Source organism: Festucalex cinctus, chromosome 10, assembly GCF_051991245.1.
Source record: "Festucalex cinctus isolate MCC-2025b chromosome 10, RoL_Fcin_1.0, whole genome shotgun sequence".
In the NCBI taxonomy this organism is placed as follows: domain Eukaryota; kingdom Metazoa; phylum Chordata; class Actinopteri; order Syngnathiformes; family Syngnathidae; genus Festucalex; species Festucalex cinctus.
Window position 1 is genome coordinate 23,735,691 of NC_135420.1, and position 22,933 is coordinate 23,758,623.

The following is a 22,933-nucleotide window of genomic DNA, read 5'->3' on the forward strand; positions in this document are numbered from 1 at the left end:
AATGATGGACAAAATAACACAAAGTAGCGGTTAGAAGAATAGATTTTATAATTGATAAGCATATGATGGAGGGGGGGTTGTTCAGTTCAAACAGAAAATCCTTGAAATCAATTTGCCACAATGCATTTGTTTTTGAAATGTGTTGTGAATACAAAAAAGATGGGCTTTAACATCTTGTTATGACTTGAGATGCTTGTAGCTCAACAGTTTACGCTACGCGTGTCTTTTCATATGCACTTTGAGAGTACTGCTATTACAGAAACGTTTCGCACAGAGAGAACATGTGAAAGGTTTTGCCTTCTCGGTGGAGTGCCTGCGCATGTGTCTGTTCAACTCGAACCTTTCGTAAAATCGTTTAGGACAAATTGAACAGGAATGGGGCTTTACCCCAGTATGGATCACCATGTGCCTCTTCATATTCTGCTTTATGGCGAATCTTTTACCGCAAACTAAGCAAGGAAATGGTTTCTCGCCGGTGTGCGTTAACATGTGTGCTTTAAAACGTGCATTGATGGCAAACCCTTTTCCGCATTCAGAGCACTTGAACAAATTTCGATGATTGTCATGTGTCGTATGACTCAGATCCACTTTTGACTTCTTTTTAGTCTTAAAACGTTTTTTGTCATGGTGACTATGATCAGTGTCAGACGAGTGCGACATCATGTTGTCCATATCGGACAGCGGAGTAAAGAGTGAGTCTGATTCAGAGTTGACATCTTCATTGGCTTCTGTTGTCATGTGTGGACTTGACTTCCCCTCACTTTGACTGAGCTGAGACTGTGAGGACTGAGCTTTAGCGTCTTCCATCTTAACATCAACGACAGTTAATGTGGGCTCGTGGACGTCAGCTTCCTCCTCCTGACCTTGGAGCCGCTCCCCATCCGGACATCTCCATGCATCCTCCTTTTCCGCTTTAATGAGGAGGCACTCCGCTGGTTCCTCAGAGGAAACATCTTCCTGCAACACCTGCTGCACATCTGTACAAGACAAAGAAAGCGTATCAGCGTGTAAGTGTACGGTTAAGACAAATTGGTTGCACTATTGACAATTATGAGCTTACATCACAAGTCAAAACGGCGATCAACTCGGTGAAAGGAACTTAGGAAGCTCTCCGCTCATTTAAAAACATTGGACTTTGGATTGTCATTTGATTTGTGAGGATTATTTTGATTTCAAAATGTGATGAAATGTTGTTTGACTACTATAACAATCTGCTTGGTTTGTATGTTAGTCACAGGCAAAATCAATAGAACACAACGGTTTTTTTTTTTTTTTTTTTTTTTAAACATGTAAAGGAAGCATTTGCTTTGCAGAAAAATCAGGAATGCCCGGATGTGCGGAAGTATGTACAGTTTGGGTAAACATACCAGATATCAGATTTACCTATTCCCAGTTAGTTTTTGTTTTTTCACAATGTCAGGCAAGTAGTATGACCATATAATTGAACAAATTTGTAATATCCCCTTTTAAAATCGTTTAAATGAGTACGTGAAAAGAACTCGACCAACCTGCCGTGTGCAATCGAACGGAAGGCTTGAGAACAGTGTGCAGTAGTTCACGATGTCGCTCAATCTCTTCTTTGGTCCGACAAAGTTCCTCCTCGTACTCTGCTATGGTTCTCTCAAACAGTTCAAATATCTCGTCGACGGCGACGTCCAGTCGCTGCTTGACCAACGTTCTCAGAATTCTCACTTTACACATTTTTTACACACGAGTTTCGAGCTATCTGTAACGATGCTGAACAAGCGAAGCTAATGCGAACGATTGCAAAGTCCACACGGACGAAAGGGCAATCTAAGTGTTTTCTATTAGACAAAAGACGTGCTGTTAGAAGCACAAGTGTAAAATGAAACAAGAAGTAAATCGCTACGTGTAAACATCTCCGATTCTCTGATATGTCGCAGTTGTTCTTCTTCTTTGTGAGTTTAAGCAGTTAGTTGGCAAACATCTTTTGGGTGCAATACTGCCACCTTCAGGACTTTATTTTAACGAGTCGTGACAAAGATTTGTAGAAAGTTATACCAATACAGTAAATTCACCAACTAATATATCTGATTCCACAATCACCTGGAATGTTATTTGCACACAGACTTGACAAACATATCAACAAACATGATCTCAAAAGTGAAAACCAATTTGGCTTGGATGGAGCTGGAGGAAAGCACATCAACCAACATAAACAATAAAGAATCCAATATTTGTTTTTATAGACTTAAAACATGTTTTGACACTACTGATCACAACACATTAAGAAAAAAAAAATTAAGAGACATGACGAGGTGGATAACATATTTCAATATGTACAATTTAATCATGAAAAAAAAAAAAAATTCATGATCACATTCAAATCTTTTTTTGTCGTCATTGCGTTGGTTCATTGTCGTCACACCCTTGCCATGTCCTGACCAAGTTCTTGCCTCGTCTTGTTTTAGTTGTTCCTTTGATTTATGTTTTCAGAGTAGTACCTCGTTGGATTGTGCTTAATTGAATCGTTTTGCACATCCAACATATGCACAAAATACTGAAAAAAGTTGAATTTCCGTCCTCCACTTTAAAGTACATGGAATAAATATATTTAAAAGAACAAATCACTCCATTTTCTTTAAGTTAGTGAAGGTTAATTCATGTTTTGAATTTTATGCCATTGTCACCTTTGGCATAACTGCTGCCCCCTCCCCCCAAAAAATGTAATGAAATAAAGACATGCAGGAACAAAAAGTTTTTAACCTTTTCCATTTTTATTGACATTTTTTTTGGACGATTTCTTTTCCAGTGTCATCCTTAACCGTTCGCGCTTCAATTGCATAACTTTCCATGGAACTTGGAGGCAATGCAAATGCAGGCAGGATGATGCCGTTCAGTGCTCTCAACTTTTACTCTCTGGAGGAAACTAAAAGTTATCGACCGACATCACCTCCGCCCTGGTTTGCTCTCCTTGTTTTAAGGCTGATGTATTTATTTAAAAAAAAAAAAAAAAATGGGGGTGGTCATTGCTCTTGAACAGAAAATCGGCTTAGCAACTGGAAGACAAACATGACTGGACATTGACCCCCAAACATCGGACGAGATGACAGTAGACACGTCTTATTTTTAAGCTTTTTTGTTTTATTTTTTCCTTTTAGTGTGAGGTTTGATGCGCCAGAGGTGTACTAGTGTTTTTGTTTAAAGGAAGTTGCATCATCTCCAAGCATCTGGCAGTTTTGCGTCAAAGTGAACGATAAGGCGACGAGGTGTCACGAGCAAATGGACGCACAAATGACAAATACTTGAACGCATGGATACCAGGGGCACTAATAGAGCTGCCCCATTCCAATAACCTGTGAAGGCAACTCTGGATTCAAAGGGCAGCTCTACCAAAAAAAACAAAAAAAAAAAACTGAGGGAACTGAGGGACTTTGAAGGGGTCAGCGGTCATTCCTTGGGTGGGGGGGGGTTGGGGGGTTGGGATTGTGTCAGGTTGAAGATATTCTCCTTTAGAAGCGTTTAGGCCCCCACGGGGAAGCCTTGGCGGCGGCGGTAGCGGCGGTAGCGGCGGCAACTGGGGTCCCGAAGCTGGGGAAGTCCTCGGAGCTGCTCATGTCAGGAGCCTATATATAAAAAAATAGATAAAAAGAAAAGAATGTTGACATTCAAGAGAGATATTCACTGTTTAAAGCCTTATTTTTACGGGGGAAAATAGTGTGGCCTTGAGATAGTTTAAGTTGTTCAAACTTACATATTATAGTAACACATGAAAACAATTTTTTTCTGATATCCATCACTTAAAACAAGGAGAAGGGAATTTCCATCTCTCCGCACTTTTGGATGCTTTGTTCAAAACGTGTCTGAACAGGATTTTTATTTTTTATTTTTTTTTAAATTAAGCTAGCCGAGAACGCAAAAGTCTTACCTTCTCGTTGCCGGTGGTCCAGGGAGCCTCCCTCACCACGAAGCCTTTGGAAGGTCCGCGATGCTCTTCGGCAGCCGCATGGCTGCCCCCAGAGGGCCTCATGTATGCCATTTTTGCCTCATTCTCCACCACGTCTGCCAGCTGAAAATGCAAACTGCATTAACATCCGCACCAGAAAAGAGGGTAGGGTGGAAAAAAACAACTTACATATTCTTCTTCGAGGTTAAGGAGGTGGTCGATGGCTTCGTCCACCAGCTCGGGACGACCCGTCACTGTCACCAGGTTGGGGTCGGCGGCTCCGCTTTGAGGAAACCTGATATCAACCTGGAAAGGACGAAACGGGTCAATACAGTGGAAGTATACAGTACTACCTTGATGAGAAAAAGACAGCAAGAGAGAGCAAGAAAAAAAAAAAAAAAATTCACGTGTGCTTAAATGAAGGAAAAATACAGTAGCATTCTATCGTATCGCTCAACTCAAATTTCCCAACCCACCTTGAACTCATCCATGATGCGGCGGATGCCCTTGCCACGGGCACCGATGACGCGCGCGTGGACCCTGCTGTCCAAAGTGATGTCCTCGGAAATCATCTCCTCCAGCTCGTCCACGATGGCCTGGATGGCGTCGCCTGCAGCTATGGCTTTGTGCTCATACCCTGTAATGGTAATCTGGTCCTGTGGAGAGAAGAAAAGAAAAACCTGTCTTAAATACATTGTCGCCAAGTTGAACCAGCTTCGGGAGTTTAATTGTTGGAATTTATTTATATTTTGGCCAGTGTATGGAATAGCCCAGAAAAGGAGGACAGGAATGACAAATTACCTGGTTTTCATCATTCTTTTCTGGGAACTGGATGTTAACATCATGCTCGGTACGGATGTTGGTAATAATGGCACCCTTGCGACCGATGATTTTTGGGTGATATTTGGGGTCCACAGTGATGGTCAACTTGAAGCTCCTGAGTGCCTGCACATGGAAACAATGAGTTAGACATTTCTCGTACATTTGAAACTACCAGCAAAACGTGTCACAACATTTACCCGATCCTCCTGCTCGACCTGCAACTCCTTGACACGCTCCAATAATCCTTCTTTGGCACGTTCCAAGTGGTTGGCCAAGCCGGTGATGGCAATTTTATCGGACTGCTGCTCAGGAGCAGGCACTTGAATATTTACCTGCCGGGAATGGGAACAAAAAACAAACACGTTAGAGCCTCCTAATTCCAAGAGAAGGAAAGTACTTAGAAGGAATTGGATTTTTTTTTTTTTGTGTGTGTCAATGTAATCAGATTAATTTTGATTTGCAAAAAATTCATGGCAAAATACTTTTTTGGGCATGACTATGAAGATAAAAGCATGTTGAAAAAATTAATAAATAAAGACTGACATTACAATCTTTGTGTACAAACCTCAAATTCGTCCATCATCTTGCGAATTCCACTTCCTTTCTGCCCGATGATATAACGATGAAGCTCAAAAGGCACTTCCACCTCGATGGTGACGGGAACCAAAGCCTAAGTGCCGCAGACAAGTTAGTAAAAACCCACAACAAAACAAAAAACATACAGTTCGTCTTTTTGGATACAAACCTTAAGTGCTTCCGCAGCAGCCTCGCATCGCTCCTTGCGGCCAGAAATCACAATCACATCGCATTTTTTAGGCGCGTTTGGGTCAACGGGCTCCTTCACCTCACCGTTGGTTTCGCCGTTCTCCTGGATGGCCTCCACAGCTGACGGGACAAAACAACTGGCATTTTCAAAAACTCAATTCAAGCTCTTTCATCATTTAAAAAAAAAAAAAAAAAAAAAAAAAAAAAAAAGCTTAAGGGAGCTTCATGCTGGCTTTAAAAAAAAAAAAAAAAAAAACAATTTTAGACATGTAAAAAAAAAAAAAAAAAAAAAAGTAAAGTATAACAATTCTAAAACAAGTTTTAATTTATAGATTTGTGTACATACGCTATATGAGTAGGATTACACATTTTCTTTTATTGAAATACAACCTTCAACTTCCTACTGCCTTTGAACATGTAAATTGTCATTGATTGTATGTTTCTTTTTATTTTTAACTTTCTTTTGCTACTTGTTTATGTGTTTATATGTTTAATAAACAATAAATATCAGTGATGCCAAATAACCACAGTTGCACAATTTGAAGCACTCAGATACCTAACAAGAGGCCATTTATCTTTGTTATTCCCTTACCTTGAGGGTCCTCGCGATCAGGGAACTTAATGTGTACATTGTGATCTCTTGTGATCTGCTGGATTCGGGAGCCCTTGGGGCCCATGATGGAACGATGGAACTTCTGAGGAATGGTGCACTCTATAGTCACTTGAGCATCCTGTGGGAGATAAGGGGGGGGAACATTAAAAGTGGTTTTGTCATTGAGGCCAAAAACATTGTGTACTCACCAGGTCCTCGACAATCTCCAGCATGCGCTTTTTGGCTGCCTCCACACACTCTTTGGCTCCTTTAAGGGTGACTTTGTCGCTCTGCGTGCCAGTGCGGGGGAAGCTCACCATCACGCCGCCATATTCGTCGGCGAGGTCCCGCAGGACTTGGCCGCGGCGAGACACAAAGTAGCGGTGGTGCTTGGGGTCCACGCTCATTGTGTCCTCAATGACGTTGTCCTGTGAGAAGAGAATGTGTGTTAAGCTTAAGAGCTGGGTAATATGGTCTTTTTTTTTTTTCTTTTTTTTTTAATAAATAAAGAAAGTGTCGTACCAAGCTCTTGATGAGCTCTTCCAGCTCCTTCTGGGCGTCGCGAACGGCCTCCTCGGTGCCAATGACCGTGATGAGCTCCTGGTCTTTGTCCTCGGCTGTGGGGAAGATTATCCTGGCGCCGGTACTGTCGCGCACCTTGCGAATGTTGCCGCCACCTTTTCCGATGAGGAACTTGTGGTACTCTGGCTTGGCACGCAGCTCGGCTGTGTGGCTCTTTGTTTGCTGATGTGGCGACAGATGAGGAATTATAAGTTTAAAAGAGAAAAATAGTGAATTCTTCGAGAAACCGCAGAGAACAAAATACAAGGGCTACAATGTACCTTTTCCTCAGCCAGAGCCAGAAGTTGTTGCTTGGCCTTTTCCACCTCTTCTACAGGGCCCCGGATGGTGACCTTGTCGATGCCTGAGCCTTCGCTGGGGAAGTGGATATGCACGCCGCCACACTCCTCCATAATGGAGCGCACAAAGCGGCCCTTGGAGCCGATCAAGGAGTTGTGCAGCTTGGAGGGAATGGACAACTCCAGCTCAGTGATGTTTGCCTAGTGACGGGATATTAAATGAAGTTTAGGGTATACAGTGGTGCCTTGAGATACACCTTTACCCATTGAAATGAATGACCTGCGGATGTGAATGAAAACTAGCATTGTGGAATACAACTTGACTTCTGTTAGATCACATTAATATATGATATAACACTAGCAAAGTGGAAGAGACTAATTATTCCAACTGGGCGCCTTCAGAGCTTCACTAAAGATAAAAAATAAACAAGCGCCAAATTTAAAAATACATGGTCCATAAGAGCATATTATCCCACGCAAGGCGTATCCGTTGCATGGCTTACCAATTCCTTCTGAATGGCCAAAATGCGCACTCGTGCAGCCTCACAGTTGGCCTTCTTGCCTGTGATGATGATCATCTCGGAGTTGCTGTTCTCGGCAGGCAGGTCAATTTTAGTGTTGGTTTCCTCACGAATCTAACAAAAGAAAGTCAACGCACACTATTAAACATGCAAGTGCTTTAAAAGGATGATGCAGTTCAATGATAAATATTTTGGAAGATTACTATTGTCATTTTATTTTACGTGGTTTGTAATTACAGTATTTGATGAAAAATATACAAAACTAAAGGGATTTTTTTTTTCTATTGTTCCTGTGAATGTTTTTGTCCAACTGCTAATATTTATTTTCTATTTGGTGTAATCTTGCTCTTCAAATCGATGTGTAATTTCCAGCTAATATATTTTAAGCCAAATATTCGTATTGCCTTTTTCAGTATTATATTTTTTCCTTCAAATGTACTCAAATGAGACCTTGGACATTGTTACATTTGAGACTCTCCAAACACTACCTTTTTGATGTTCGATCCACCTTTCCCAATAATGTTCCTGTGGAACTGCTTGAAGATTGGGACGGAGACGGAGAAGCTGTTCTCCATCTGGTAAAAACACTCAACGTTAGTGTTTGACATTACAATAAATACTTCTAAAACTCAGGGTTTACCATTTCTGCTACAATCTTCTGCATGAACTTGGAACACTTTTCCACTTCGGTCCGTGGGCCTCTCAGCTGAACAATGTCACTCTTTTGAGCGGGGTCGGGGAAGTTGATGATGACCTAAAAATATATATATAAAAAGGAGACATTTTAGACAAATTTAAACACTTCATAGGTGTCTTCAAGTAGCCAGGCGTGGCCTGTCAGCCTGCTACACTCAACCATGTGATGTGCCAATAGGAGTATGCGTTATGACAACAGGATCATCATCTTATTGGTATGTTAGTGCATTGGCAAATGCATCCAGGTTTGGCAGGCTGTCGTGGTCACGCCCGACAATTATAAAACTAGGTGTACACTAAAAGTGGTGCACATTGAAAAGAAAAGTGCACCAGGGGAAGGGGGGGGGGCTGCTTTTACCACATCACAACTACACAAGTAACTGAAATGAGCTTTTCCATAATCACTCCTTTGCATTGAGCTAAATGAGATTCCTGCTCACCTCTGGGAATTTGTCGCGCACTTCTTTTATCTTCTCCCCCTTTTGACCGATGATGGCTCTGTGAAAACGCTGTTCGATGATCAGATCCTTTGTACGCTCGTTCTCCTACAACGAGGCGGGCATAGATTGAGAAACCGCGATGAAACCGTTTATCCGCAGCGCGTGCAAGTGCACAGACCATGCGTGACGCAAGCTCTAACAGCTCCTTCTTGGCCTCTTGTACACCCTGGGGGTCCCCCTCAATGCGGATCAGGGTACTCTTTTCGTGGTCAGGGGGGATACGGACGGTCACTTTGTGTAGCTCCTTGATGCGGTTGACTTAAAAAAAATAAAAAATCTGGTTAAAAGGAGGGTTACCAGGCAGATTACAGTATGTGCACAGCAGAGTGCTTACTGTTAGCGCCAGCCTTCCCAATCAGATGTCTGTGAAATTTGGGATCCACGCTGATCTCTGTGTAGTCCATGCGACTTATCTGTTCAGGAAAAGCAAACGCAGGTTGAAAACAAGCGCATTAGGACACCAGATTGTGCTGAAGTCCTAACTCACGAGATCTGCAACAATGGCTTCAATCTGGGTGTGCATCATCTGCACATCTTTGGTGGGACCTTCCAGGGAGATCTTATCTTCTCCCTCCGTGAACTCAATGTGTACCTGCATGAAGTAAATGTGCATTTAGAGAAAAAAAAAAAATACATTTTAACAACTCCATTTGATCCACCTTGGGCATTTGTTGGGTAATTTTGGCCAAGTTCTGCCCCTTCTTGCCAATGATGAATCGATGGAGCCAAGAGGGAGCTGTTACCGAGGAAACAGTGTAGCTGTTTGCCTGCAAACAGGGGGGGGGAAACATTATTTTTGGAAAAGACGCCAAGTATGATTCATACCAGCAAGTCAAAAGGAACGTTTCAATAATGTGACTGAGAACGCCCTTTGGTTAAGTCACCTTGGCATAAACTTCAGTGAGGGCCTGACCGAGACGGTCGGGCTCCCCGCGAAGGATGACAGTTTCTGAGCTGCTGTCGGAAGGTGGGATCTCAACCGAGACGCCGGTTCTGTCCAGGATCTCCTGCAGGGTGTTTCCCTTGGGGCCGATCACATACTTGTGCTGAGACTTCTTCACCTCCACCGCGATGGTGGTGGCATTCTTCTTCTGAAGAAGGAGGAGAGAAAAAAAAAAAAACACGATAGAAGTTTGAAGCCAGTCATACTTTAAACCCAAAAGGTCCCTTTGTGGTCTTCACAAGGCGCACCTTCTCTTCGTAAATCTTCTTGATCATAGCCACAGCAAGGGCCACCTGCTCCTTCTCCCCAGTGATCACGATCTCCGTCTTGTTGACACTGGGAGGCGGCACGTTGATACGAGCGCCCGTCTCCTGCATCATCTCGCCGACCAGCTTGTTGTATGCGCCCGTGATGAATGGGTGGTACACCTTGTCGATGTTCACCCTCTCCACAGCTCGCTTGTCCTAAAAGCAACACCCCACACCCCCACAAAAAGTCAGACTTCAAACCATTTTGCTCACCAAGCACATTTAAAACCCTGACAACCAAAACTTCAAATCTCAAGTGCAGGAGCTCTCAAACATCTTGGTAAATTACTCAAAAGACCCCCCTGATCATACCTGCTCGGCCGAGATCAGCAAGATCTCGTGCTTGGCCTTCTCCAAGCCCTCCTTGGTGCCGGAGATCTTGATCTGATTGCTGGGGTCGTCGGGTCTTGGGATCTGGATTTTGGTGGCGGTCTTCAGCTCCAGCTCCTGCAGCTTCTCCCCGTTCTTGCCGATGACAAAGCGGTGGTGCTCTTTGGGGATGCCCACAGTAGCCGAGGCCTATAGTGACAAGATAGAGCTAGTCATTTTAAAATCCACATCCACCATTAATGTGACATAACCTGTACAACTCAAGAGAGGGAGGGAGGGAGGGAGGGAGAGAGGGAGGGGGAGAGAGAGCGAGAGAGATTGTTGCGATGTTCTGCACCTGAGTCTGCAGTCGGGACACAATCTCCTTGCGAGCCTTCATCACGGCGTCCAGTTTTCCGGACACCATGATGGAGAGACCCTGATCTTTGGCCAAGGAGAGTTCCAGATGGGCTCCAGTCTTGTGCATGATGTCTACACAGACCTTCCCTTGCTCTCCATCCCCAAACTGGTTGATGTCCTTGTACTTGCGCTCTTCCAGTGGAACGTGGAAAACCTAGTTCGACACATCAAGAAATATGATTACGTACTATCAAGTAAATTTTAAAAATCAGCAGAAAAGAGATTATGTGTCGGTGATACCTGGGTGATGACGGAAGACTTCAGAGAACGCATTTTGTTGGCCCAGGCGCTGGCGGTTTCCTGGGTGCCCTCGGGCGTGGCCGCCTTCTCGGGCAGTGGTGGGAAGGCATCCTTGTAGGTGGGAAGGGCGTCCTCCTCCTCTCCCCCGGCAGCACTGGGTGCTGCTACAGCAGCAGCAGCAGCTGCTGCTGCTAATTCCGCAAAGAGAGCAACAATTCTACATCGTTCTTGAATTTCACACATTCAAAAAAATATATAAATAAATAAAAAATAAAAAATAAATAAAAAATTGAAGTACAGACCACCACTCTGCTCCGGCAAGAGCCCGATGCGGTGCTCATTGAAGCTTTCCTGCGTAAGTACGGCGACTGAGCTCATGGTTGAAATCCCACGCTTAACACAGAGTCCGAGTGTGCCACTGTAAAGGTTGAAAGAGGGATGGGGAGGGGAGGAAAAAAAAAAAAAAAAGTTTTTAATTCTGCATCACACTAGCTTGAGATTGACACCATTTTATTGTCATATACAGGTGCATCTCAATAAATTAGATCATGTTAGAAAAGGCCAATTCTTAATTTTTATAGATGATTTTGTTTGGTTATGCAATATTCTATTTCTTTCAGGTGGTGAAAATTTAATGTTTGTGTTTTGCCAGTTATTATAGATTTTAAGGTGTCTGAAATGTTCCAGAAGCCAGTGACAAGAGTGGGAGGGACAATTGCTTTCAAGGCAACAGGGTGAGTGAAATGAATGCCGGGCTTCATCATCACATATCTGTTCCTTTAATCACTGGCAGGTTCTGAAATTAGCACCATCGGCGGAAAGTTGTGTCATCGTGCGCATGTAAAGCATAGCAAAACAGGCTTATCGTGAATGGACTTTGGGATTTTCCTCAATTATCTAATCTGCCGTTATCAAATGTCATTGGTGGGTTGGTTGCACCCCGTTTTTGTCCCATCAGCGCAGTGTTTGTATACACACCAGACACACTCGCACACTTGTCTTTTTACTTATTTCTATTGTGCAAGGTGGTGATTACCACAAATATCTGCCAAGAGGAGTAGTTACATTGATTAAAGGACTAGGAGATAGTGCACCGGTATGGTCTCGTTTACCTCATACACTTTTTCTTGACTCTTTTGTGCTATGTTGTTTATTTCTATTGTACAAGGTGGCTGTATCTTAGGAATAACTTGCAACGGGAGAAATCACATTAATTATAGGACATATGGGCTGCAGCTATCAAATATTTTTAGAATTGAGCATTGTGCCGATTATCCCATATCCCAAATTGTATAAAAATAGATTCTTCTTATTATAAATCTTGGGTATTATAGTAGTGGGCGGCACGGTGGATGACTGGTTAGCACGTCCGCCTCCCAGTACTGAGGACGCAAGATCGAGTCCAGGCTCCGGCCTTCCTGGGTAGAGTTTGCATGTTCTCCCCGTGCCTGTGTGGGTCTTCTCCGGGTACTCTGAGTACTCCTCCCACATTCCAAAGACATGCATGGCAGGTTAATTGGATGCTCTGAATTGTCCCTAGGTGTGTTTGTGAGTGTGGATGGTTGTTCGTCCCCGTGTGCCCTGCAATTGGCTGGCAACCAGTTCAGTGTATCCCCCACCTACTGCTCGAAGCCAGCTGAGATAGAGACCCCCCGCAACCCTTGTGAGGAGCAAGTGGTTAAGAAAATGGATGGATGGTTTGTAGTTAAAACTGGTGACACCCATTGGCGTTATTTTGATGGTAAACAAAACAATAAGCGACAAAATTCAACTTTAACTCACATAATTGCTGAAAGAAAAATAAAACTAAGCACTCACCAGCTAAATGGTCAGTTACCAGATAATCCGTCCTGTAAAGATGCAAATTCCCGTCAGCCTGCCAGCTTTTGCCTTTGGGCACACAAAGAAAAGCAGAGATTAGCATTGTATGTAGAATCAGAGAATATAATGATGAACATATGTGGAGAGGTCAGAATATTCCAAGTGAAGTAAGCACTAGCCCTTTCAGAAACTCAAGTTTTTTCTTAAGAACCTAAACTATCGGCTTGAAAAACACTCCTTTCGCATTTGTGTATTTTTGTGCACTTTCTGTACCTGCCTAAATGCCCCCCCCCCCCCCCCCCCCCCACTCCTTTTGAGGAATCATGTAGGCAGAAAAGTAACTAGTGTCAGGCATCAGCCAACAGAAAGCCGGTTTGACGGCAAATAGCAGTATGGTGGAAGATTCCAGGAGTCCAAAGTGTAATTTGTTTCGTGATCATGCTTGTAATCCGACACACACAAATGTATCTTTTCCTGTTGAAACGAATGGGAATGCAATTGTTGCACTCCAGCCTCCCAAGACAAAAGGAAAAAAAAAAAAAAAAACACGCCAAAAGATTGCAATTTGTATTATGAGCAAAAAAAACAAAAAAACTCTGGTAATTTAAATAAGAAAACATCCTTAAACAGAATGTAACCAATATGATCATTTTCATCACTTTTTACTACAATTCAATGGTCATGATGCTGCTCCTTCTGATGTGTGCGCCTCCGCCACCTGGTGTCCATATAACATTCATATTTATAGACGGCGCAGCCAGAGGACCCTCACAACTCCTCAGCAGCAATATTGGTTGTGTAATAAACAGACCTAGCTATGTGAAAAAAAATAAAAAATTTTAATTGCAATCCCATGATGCAGCAATTTTAGCTCCCGTTTATCATCCAACCAAAATACGACAGAAGCCCATGCATTTTATTCATGAGCCCATCTATGGAATTTTGTTCTGTGTGTTACTAGAAGCCTTTTGTAAGGTAATGATAATTATGTGGTTTGCTTTAAGTGTAATTATTTTATGATTAGCTTTACGGTAAACTTAACTGGGAGTGTCACAAAACATGAAGCTTTCCTGGTACATTGTTCACTGTGTACCAAACAGCAAGAGAGAAATGTGACCAAAACCCAAAAACAGGTGACGCCGTAACCTCCGCAATGCAAACCCGGGGGCAATTTGACGTCAATTTCAGTCAACAGCAGGTGGTGGTGCTGCATAAAATGTAATTTCTGTCTTAAAAATGGTGGTTTAATTGTTTAAGTCTTATTCCACCCACCCAATATTAATCAAAGTGTTTAGACTTGTGGGGGCACATAGAACATTCTTGACTTTCACTAGAAACTGGTTTGAGCCTAAAGTTTAAACTCGTCTGGTCGAGCTGGCTCAACTTGAATTAACCACTTTGCATTGACGATACAAACACTTTAAAAGATAATGCAAATCCCAGATTAGGGATTTAAGTAGCTGTGTGTGTGTGCGCGCGTCTGCACCTACTGACAGCTTCGAAACAAGAAATCAAATTTGGGGAAAAAAATGCTTTAAGTTAAACGACAATATGTGACAGGGTGTAAAGCAACATTACAAAAAGCAAATGAGCTGAAATACGGCCATTGCGTGTCAGTCGTCTCCCTGCAATTTGGCTACAAACTTTCCACGAAGGGCAAGAGCAGAGTGACACGTAGCCGCAACGGCTATTGCTAACGCGGCTAACTCCTAGCATTTTTTAAAAAAAAAATGCAAACCCCTAGCGAACATTGCGACACAACTTCCCAAGCTACGACGTAAAATGAACCATTAAAATGACAGCGAGGTAAACTGTGGATAAAATGTAAAAATCGCAAGGAAGTCTTACATCAAGTCTAGGTTACTCTCGTGTATGTGTGTTCGTGGATAAATTTTGTCGATACGGTTGTCAAAAAGTACCAAGTTGCACTAACTTAGCATTAGCTTCAATTAGCTTCCACGACTACAACTGCTAGCTGGCTAAGTCCACGTAGGCAGTGTTGCTAACCGAGGAGGCGGAGGAAGCGTAATGACACCGAGTCCAGGCCAGAACACACGCCGAGGTCCAAAAAAAGAGAGACGGGGGTTCGGCGACTAAACCCGGCCTGGTAACGAGTCCCATCCCGCCGCGTTCAAGCGAGCAACGAGACCACACGTTTGCGCCAACGCAGCAGCTGTCAATGACGTGGAGAAAACGTGAGAAATCGTGAAAACGCAATGACTTACTTCTTTTTTGTGTTCTCGTCTGCCCAGAAGGTGCAGAAGCAGAGATGAAATTCCACTGGCGAGGAGGTGGGAGTGACGCGTGACGCATATATACGAGTGACGCCCACCAATCGTTGGCCGCTGACGTCACACCGGAGTCCTGTTACACGCCCGGAGAACCACGTACCCGTTTGCTACGGTTTCGCGCAGTCGAAGTACAGTGGAGGGTAATCGCGGGTGATATGGGACGGGCATATCAGCAGATATCTGCGAAAAGAATTCCCTGTGACAAGAAAAAAACATTCAAACTGTTGGCGAACGTCTGGCAAATGTTTGCGACCTTGAACGAACTCTGAAGAGAAATCAACATTGCTACCTATGCAAACACTTGGAAATATTCGCCCCCTCAGTGAAATACTGATGCTTAGGCGGCGCTTTAAAATGAACGACATTATCACTCACTCTATTCCTCAATCAATAGTATCTGAACAAAAGTCATGAGACACTAAAACCAATCAATCACTCAATCAATCAGAGCCTCTAGTTGTTTTATCTTATCTAAATTCAAAGACAACTTCCAACTTTAATGGGAACCATTTGGGGAGGGCCCTATTCTGTTGCTAGCTCACAAAGGCAGGTCCATATATATAAAGACATGCTTGGACGAATTTGGGGCAGAACGACCACAGGGCGAATGGAGACGGTGGCTGACATTGCTGATATCACAAACTGACTGAACTGCAGTAAGTGCCATTTCCTGTTCTAGGGTTATCATTACCTCACAGTTGGACAGACACACCAACGTTGAATAGTTTAGTTTTCTTTTGTTTTACCTGAAAGAAAACATAGGATTTAATTCATTATCCAACAGTACATACAGTAATTCAGACACATAGATACAAAATGCTATACAAAACTTAAAATTTTTCATTTTATATATATATATATATATATATATATATATATATATATATATATATATATATATATATATATATATATATATATATATATATATATATATATATATATATATATATAATACTACTACTAAATAATACTACTACTACTACAACATCCACGGGTCCAAAAATATTTTTCCCAGTGTGATAGCTTAAAAAAACAATAGTATATTTTAAAAAATTGTATAAAAAAATTGTATAAACATGTACCCTATACATAATGTTACTTTAGATTTTGTATTGTCTTCTGATCTATTTGTATTTTCTGATAGTGAGTTATAAATAAAGTCCTTATGACCAAATTCAGGCATACAGGATACACATATAAGTTGTAATATTATCAAATACAATATAATACACATGATAATATCAAATACAAAATATCATTTGGGATAAGCGATTCAGATAATGGATGAATGATGACATTTATATTAATATACATTTATTGAACTAGTTGCCGTTATTTAATACAGTATTGAAATTAACGTTGAGTTAACCTTGGCAAGTGACTTATTTAGCATTTTCGCAACCTTTACAACACTCTCCCAAAATATGCCCAATATGTCTATTTGGTTACATTTTACTTCCTAATATGTTGCGCTTTTGCTTGTTTTACAGATTGTTTTTATATTTTAAAACATGTTTTGAATGTTGATTAGAAATACATGTTGATTTATTATGAAAACATATTTTAATGAAGAAATAATGCATCCATCTTAACGACCAATACAGTCACCCACAGAATAAACAAATAATAATAAAAAAAAAACTACAATAAAACATTCAACTTGGACAATTGTTTCCTATGAGTTGACATGCAGCAATGGCGATTCCGCTGCACGAGGGGGCGCTGCTTGCCACAGGTACCATTTCCATGCCTTATGACTCAAGTTGAGAATGATTTTTTTTTTTTTTTTTTTTTTTTTAAGTATCCACAACACAACCAAAATGGACTCTTGACTTCGCTCCATATTCGTTTGAATGACGAAAATAGTCGTTAACTTGCCACGTAATGTCTTCGGAGCAACGTGTCTAAATTTGTCGTAAAACCTGTTTGCATGTCACCGCGAACTTTAACCCAGTTGAAGACATGAGACTGGGGGGCAAGATCAACGACACGTCCTGCATTTGTTTGGAAGCATGAAAGGGGGGAGGGTAGGGGGTACTTTTTAAAATATATTTATATAATTTACCAACATTGTTTGGAGGCATGCTAATCCCTGGCGTCCATCAAGGCTAATTTGAGCCAAGAGTGTAACCCTACTCAGAATGAGAAGGGAGGCGGTCAAATGGGTTAGCAATCCAGTCGCCACATATCAGCCAATAAGAGTCTGAGTTGGGGCGCCGCAACCAATCAGAACGCGGCGTCGGGTGCGCACTTACTATGGACGACGGGCCTGGGGCCATGGTTGGGACGAGTGCTAGTAGTCCCCTCTTTAAGATCACAAACTTTTACTGCCTTCTTTCGGCACCAACCCCAACGGTAAGTGGCCTTTTCCCTCAAAACAAAGTCATTCTTATTTTATTTTGTGCTGCGTCACATTTATGTCACTGTCAAGTTCGCTAAAAACTTGCGGGTTCGAGCTCACACTTATGCAGCCGGGGAAAAAAACAAAACAAAACAACAACGCCACGTTAAACTTTTTCCCCCGGTTCGAATATGACATTTTAACTTGTTTGGCTCGTTTTTAAACAATGGCCGATGGGACTGTGACCTACCGAAGCGTTTTTTAAAAGCCAATATTTATGTATTTTTAACATTCAGGAGGACATTAACTTTTTCGCTTGCAAACTAGGATGTCACATTAATGGTGTAATATGAGTTACGTTGTAATATGAGAAATGTTGAAATGCATGTAATTTTCAATTGAGATTTGTGAGTACAGCTGTAAAATGGATGAAGTACAGATAGTGAGCCACATAGCATGAACTCCAATTAGTCATATAAAATCATAGTAAATTTAGTCACTAATAGCAAAAATTCTGTTCATAATTGCCTATATTGATAGTTTAAACCAAATACGGTATACCCCACACCATGCTTCCAAACTCAACTTATAACAGTAGGCCTATTCTTAAAAATAAATAGTACATTAAATACAATAAAATTAACTTGATTTGGAAAAAAAAAATGCACCTGATGTCCGAGGCTTAACCCTGACTTAAAAGTAGAATTTCCTATTAGCAATTTGCTTTGCGTATTTGACTTGATGATAATATATAGAGATGTTTTTTGTTTTTTGTTTTTTTTTAATGTGTGTACAGTCAGTTCTCAATGATTCGGGATTTGCCTTTCACAAATGCACTGACTCGCAAGGCATAGCTAAAAACTATTGGCTGAAAAACACCTATCCATGTATTTTAGTGCTCAAACGAATAGTCGATATACTGTAATTGTCATGACATGTCTATCAACATCCACATCTGTCACCGTTTTTGTTTTTTTTGTTTTTGTAATCATGTTTTTTTTCCCTCACTTTTGTTTTCCTTTTCTCAAAGGAGCTGCTTGCTTGGGTGCAGTCATGGGGGAAATAGAGGGGTCCTACCGGGTCCTGCAGACCCCGGGCACGAGACTGGGTGCCCAGTTCAACCCAGGCATCAGCACATTGGAGCCAGGCCAGAGCCTCAGCACCAACGTGGTTGTGGTCGCAGGCACCCCCGCCGCCAAGGGTCCAGGTCGGGGGCTTCAGGTCCGTGTTCAGGGTCTGGACGAATCCCTGGAGTTCTTCCATTTAGACGTGAGTGTTTCTTTCGCCTTCTTGGCACGCTGGGATAAGTCTTCTGTTAGTTAGCCGTGCACAGCAGGGCCACGGTTGACCCGGTTTGTGTTTTGGTGACAGCTGCAATGTGGCTTTGCCGCGAAAATCCCGTCCCTTCTTATGTTGTTGTATTTACCAGGTTGGCGCGTTCCTTTTAAGTTTGACTTATTGTCTTTCCTGAGGACATCAACTCTTGTGATTGGATAGTAATTCGATGTATTGTTTTCTCAATCTGATGAGTTTAGTGTCTGTAAGTCCAAATGGCTTTTTGCTGTGTAATGATTAGCTCGAAAATAATCACTGCTGAGTCATGTTTACAATACAATGTCCACTCAGGTGCAGCAATGGCAGGAAAAAAAAATCAGATTTGTTTTTTGTTATTTGTGGGTCGATGTTAAAGGTGATTATTTTTGTTTAGGGTACAAGTTTAAATGTGTTAAGCTTCCAAGAGGCTAATTTGGGTGACAGCAGCTGCATCAAAACGGGTATGACGCTTAGTAGTTTCTGCAATGAAAACTTTTGTTGACCAGTTGGTTGGTTTTGCATTGTTAAGAAACGCATCATTGAACAATGCAGTGATAGGCGGTCTGCGAGTAGGCGTGGCTCTAGTTTTGACAAAATAGCACTAACTCGTCAAATAAAAACATCTTGTAATGGGCAATTATTCAGGCATCTTACCACTGTTCAACAGAATTGAACACTTTTAATTCAATAATTAAATTCAAAACAATAAATTGGAAGATCTTGGTCTTGTTCGTAACTTTAGAGGGAAGTCGCCATTGATGTGCTTTCCTGTTTCCCTGCTGTCGGCCTGCCAACTTGCTGCTGCAGTCATTCACATAGGAAGCAATAAGGAAGCCAATAGAAATGAGCCTCTTTCCTGTCTTTTTAAGTCAGGGCGGTGTTAAATCACCGGCGTGAAAGAAGCATTCAAGACTCACTGATGACGTTGTGTAATTAAATACTGCACCCTAATAAATCCTCAAGTAGCCTCAGCAGTTAGGATTCTCTGGTGCACTGCTGAGACGGACATTTTATAATCTAAGGCGCCATATGTTGTCTCAAACCCTGTAACTAATAGTCAAGTTTAATTTGTTTCAAAGTAGGTCCATACAGAGTTGAAGGATTTTTTTATTTTATTTTTTTTTGGAAAACTTGAGATGGATTAGACTTGACCCGCATGTTCTACGATTTGTTTAAAGAAGGTTTATTTTTCCCAATGCCCGTGTAAGAAAACATCTGTGTCCATATGCAAAAAACACATTTGTTGTCCCAAGTGCATTTCGCTGACGTGTGTTTGACAAACACACAAGATAATAGGGGTGTGAATTGCCTAGTACCTGACGATTCGATTCGTATCACGATTCACAGGTCACGATTCGATTCGATACCGATTAATCCCGATACGAATTTATAAGTCGATTGTTGCGATTTTTTTTCATTCAAATTTAGAAAATACTCATCAGTAAGCTTGTAGAGTGTAAGATTTATATGAAAATGTATTATTTATTTATCTGAAATTTCAGTCTTATAGAGGTTGTAATCTGTTTCATGTTTGAACAGCATTAAAATAAAATATTAAGGCTTAATGTTCCGTTCATATAACATTCTTCCATGCTCAAGGTGCGAATCCTAACCCGAAGTCAGACGTTTTGTTGAATATTTTTCCATTAAAAATGGAAGATTAAAAATCGATTCACACACACAAAAAAAAAAAAAAAAAGGCAATGATGATAAGACGTTGAATCAGTAAGACTACCGAATGAACAATTCTGAGCTCTTTAAAAAAAAAAAAAAAAAAATCTTTTATGTGATTTTTTTTTATTTTATTGAATCGATTCGAGTATCGCGATATATCGCCGAATCGTTTTTTTTTTTTTTTTAACACCCCTACAAGATAACATGGTCAACGTTTCAAACGGCAGTTCTGTAGCCCCTTTTAAACTGCCTTTCCGACACCAGGGCATCAGAGGTGTAACGGTAGAGCCAACATTTACTTGCCTGTGCCTTTAATGCAGCAGATTGTTTACTCAGCTGTTGCAGATTCATGCATTGCCTTCTGATAATTAAATGTGCGTCAATGTCAGCAACAAATGTTTTTGACACAAAGGGGGTGGTAGGCAGTGAGTGGGTTGCTAAACTTCATACACTGGCTTTCCACCAATAATATAAAGTTAGATGCTAACAAATTTAACTTCCTCTATCGGTATGCTTGACACAGTACAGTGAGCTGTGAAAAAGTCAGTTTAGGTGGTAAGTGGGATAAGAGAAGCGGCACTAAAACAGGCCAAAATCCAGATGTTGGGTGAGAGAGGGCTGATCCATGTCCCACATTGGTACCTTGTGCGCAGGACAGCAAGCAAGGAAAACTTCACCAGGCAGTGTGAAAACAAGCTTGCTTTGTTGACAAACCACTGCATCTAAGCCCCTTTCACACTGTCTTCCTGACGAATTGATTGTAACGGTGTTGCCGGCATTTACGTGTTCAGCTGTGCTTATTTAGACAAACAAACGTCGCCTAAGTGTGGTGTTTGCCGTGTCCGTAGTGTGCTTTCATGCAGCTTTCGAAACCCAATAGTTGGCCATATAAACATGTTTGTAATGCCTCGTTTGAAAAGATCTTTGGTTTGTGTTGTGCACATGCTTTATCCACAAAGAATCTTGGTCTTTTGGGCACAGGGAAGTACTTGTATCTGCTGTGTCTTGTGAGCTACCCACCGGAAAGACACAAGCAGAGATAAGTAAACATGGCAAATTTTGGACTCAGCGCGGCGTGTTGCCCGTGTGTCGCGGTTTAGATGCGGATCGATCACAACATGCCTATGAGAGTAACTGTGTATACTTGCGCATGTAAACGGGTTAATCTGACTCTTTCAGAAACCGTAATTGTAAACGTAGTCTGGAGTGTGCTTCACAATGTTGTAGGACAGCAACAATTGCTTTTGATGCAAAGTGGCCTGAGCTTTGAGTCTCGGGTGTTTAAAGTGGTGGTCAACCTTAAACATTTCTTGATAGTAATGTATTATATGTGACCTCACTAGTCTAAACATGGCATTGTGATTAATAGTACATTTGTGGAATATTACAAGTAGTTTATGAAGCAAAAATCCAGCCATTTTTGTCCGTCTCAGTGGGCAGCCATTTTGACACTTGCTGTCGATGGAAGATTATGCCAATGTTGCTCACGCAACAACCAATCACAGCTCACCAATCACAGCTCACCTGTTTTCTGAAGCTGAGCTGTGATTGGTTGTTGTGGCAAAATGGCCGCCCCCTGAGATAGCCAAAACCGTCTGGATTTTGCTTCATAACCCATATTCCACAAATGTAATATTAATCAGAATGTCATCATGTTTAGACTAGTGAGGTCACTTATAACATATTATTGTCAAGAATTTTTTAGGGGGGTTGACTTCCCATTTAACTTCACACTTGTCTGATCACGAGCTCCCGCTAACTAACTGTTAACTTATGCTGCATTCGAGGATGGTCGGAAGTCGGACTTTTCCGAGTTCAAACCGGGAAGTGCGTACGGGAACGCCCCCTTGAACTCGGAAATTCCACTTGAGAAGTCGGAAATAAAAAAGAACCCCGACTTCACCGGTGGACCACAATGTGACGTCAATTTACTCGAATATAAAGTAGATAGCTTTGTTCATTCATAAATATTCGCCATAACTCCACCTAATACAACTTACATGGCAGTATTGCCGCTATCTCCCTGCATGAAATTATACGGTCAACTACTTAACTGTATGGAATGCTGAAGCAAAATTGCAAAAAGTTAAGTTTTCTAGAGGTCAAAATTAGTTTTGAGGACCAAAATAAAAAACAATTTATCACTATCCGCCATTTTGGTTGTTTACGTTCGCCTCGAACGCTTTCAGGTCGGAACTGAGGAAAAACCAACTCTGATATATCCGACTTCCGACCATCCTCGAATGTAGCATCAGACATAGCGAGCTGGAAATCGTTCAGCAAAGGAAAACATACACTGTATGCGTGTCTGTCCAACAGACGGTAATCTGCCAAGAAACAAGATGGCTTCTGAGTGCCTCTCTTCATTCAGTGTGAGGCGTCGTGAGTCGGTCTTGTCTCTTTTGTAGCTATAGAAGCACTGTTGAGCCAAGAACGTCGTTTCTATGTATGCTTGACTTCCAGCAGAAACTTGTTCCAAATGTTTAGATCTTGCTCTGAGGACAGCTGCAACCCTTTTTTTTTTTAAATTCCAGGATTGTGCCCTTTTCCTCCTCACTGTATACAAGAATAGACACCAAATTGCAGTGGTGAATGTTTGAAATGGT

The 22,933-nt window shown here is 41.7% G+C and overlaps 3 protein-coding genes across 10 annotated transcripts in view; 1 reads left to right on the forward strand and 2 right to left on the reverse strand.

Moving 5' to 3' along the window:
* Positions 1 to 24: 24 nt before the first annotated feature.
* On the reverse strand, positions 25 to 1,930 carry LOC144027145 (uncharacterized). Its single transcript, XM_077534461.1, has 2 exons — positions 1,509 to 1,930; positions 25 to 977 (listed from the first exon to the last, which is right to left on the reverse strand). Exons 1-2 carry the CDS (start codon positions 1,699 to 1,701, stop codon positions 214 to 216), a joined length of 957 nt encoding a protein of 318 aa, XP_077390587.1. The 5' UTR covers positions 1,702 to 1,930; the 3' UTR covers positions 25 to 213.
* Positions 1,931 to 2,719: 789 nt separating this feature from the next.
* Positions 2,720 to 15,064, reverse strand: hdlbpa (high density lipoprotein binding protein a). 4 transcript variants are annotated; one of them, XM_077533166.1, is made up of 28 exons: positions 14,930 to 15,064; positions 12,702 to 12,773; positions 11,186 to 11,301; positions 10,884 to 11,071; positions 10,582 to 10,797; positions 10,227 to 10,433; positions 9,855 to 10,070; positions 9,548 to 9,754; positions 9,323 to 9,430; positions 9,151 to 9,255; positions 8,998 to 9,076; positions 8,782 to 8,921; positions 8,604 to 8,708; positions 8,108 to 8,221; positions 7,956 to 8,042; positions 7,450 to 7,581; positions 6,929 to 7,147; positions 6,609 to 6,830; positions 6,296 to 6,514; positions 6,087 to 6,225; positions 5,475 to 5,614; positions 5,295 to 5,399; positions 4,927 to 5,061; positions 4,709 to 4,852; positions 4,384 to 4,563; positions 4,097 to 4,213; positions 3,890 to 4,030; positions 2,720 to 3,587 (listed from the first exon to the last, which is right to left on the reverse strand). In XM_077533166.1, the coding sequence occupies exons 3-28, from the start codon at positions 11,259 to 11,261 to the stop codon at positions 3,474 to 3,476; spliced, it is 3,855 nt and encodes a 1,284-aa protein (XP_077389292.1). In that variant the 5' UTR covers positions 11,262 to 11,301; positions 12,702 to 12,773; positions 14,930 to 15,064; the 3' UTR covers positions 2,720 to 3,473. The 4 variants fall into 4 exon arrangements, with proteins under 4 accessions (XP_077389292.1, XP_077389289.1, XP_077389290.1 ...); XM_077533163.1 differs by having other exon boundaries at positions 10,884 to 11,074; XM_077533164.1 differs by lacking the exon at positions 14,930 to 15,064 and adding an exon at positions 14,712 to 14,857 and having other exon boundaries at positions 10,884 to 11,074.
* A 1,983-nt stretch (positions 15,065 to 17,047) lies between these two features.
* The window catches only part of farp2 (FERM, RhoGEF and pleckstrin domain protein 2), a 30,382-nt gene continuing 24,496 nt past the window's right edge, over positions 17,048 to 22,933 (forward strand). For 3 of the 5 annotated variants that reach the window (XR_013285209.1, XM_077533170.1, XM_077533171.1), the window contains exons 1-2: positions 17,048 to 17,353; positions 18,370 to 18,608. Coding sequence is in view for 4 of the 5 variants with exons in the window: in XM_077533170.1 (XP_077389296.1) it covers positions 18,393 to 18,608 (216 nt within the window). In the remaining variant the exon portion in view is untranslated. The remainder of the gene's footprint in view (positions 17,354 to 18,369; positions 18,609 to 22,933) is intronic. The other 2 variants (XM_077533167.1, XM_077533169.1) reach the window with 2 other exon arrangements.

What these genes read in the sequence shown, in the direction of transcription:
- hdlbpa (XM_077533163.1), bottom strand. Translation starts at nt 11,261, where the DNA reads ATGAGCTCAGTCGCCGTACTTACGCAGGAAAGCTTCAATGAGCACCGC. An exon ending in TTACCCAACAAATGCCCAAG is followed by an intron (nt 9,256 to 9,322) that starts GTGGATCAAATG and finishes TACTTCATGCAG; the next exon opens with GTACACATTGAGTTCACGGA. An exon ending in CTGCTGCGGAAGCACTTAAG is followed by an intron (nt 5,400 to 5,474) that starts GTTTGTATCCAA and finishes TGCGGCACTTAG; the next exon opens with GCTTTGGTTCCCGTCACCAT.
- LOC144027145 (XM_077534461.1), bottom strand. Translation starts at nt 1,701, where the DNA reads ATGTGTAAAGTGAGAATTCTGAGAACGTTGGTCAAGCAGCGACTGGAC. An exon ending in CGTTCGATTGCACACGGCAG is followed by an intron (nt 978 to 1,508) that starts GTTGGTCGAGTT and finishes TGTCTTGTACAG; the next exon opens with ATGTGCAGCAGGTGTTGCAG.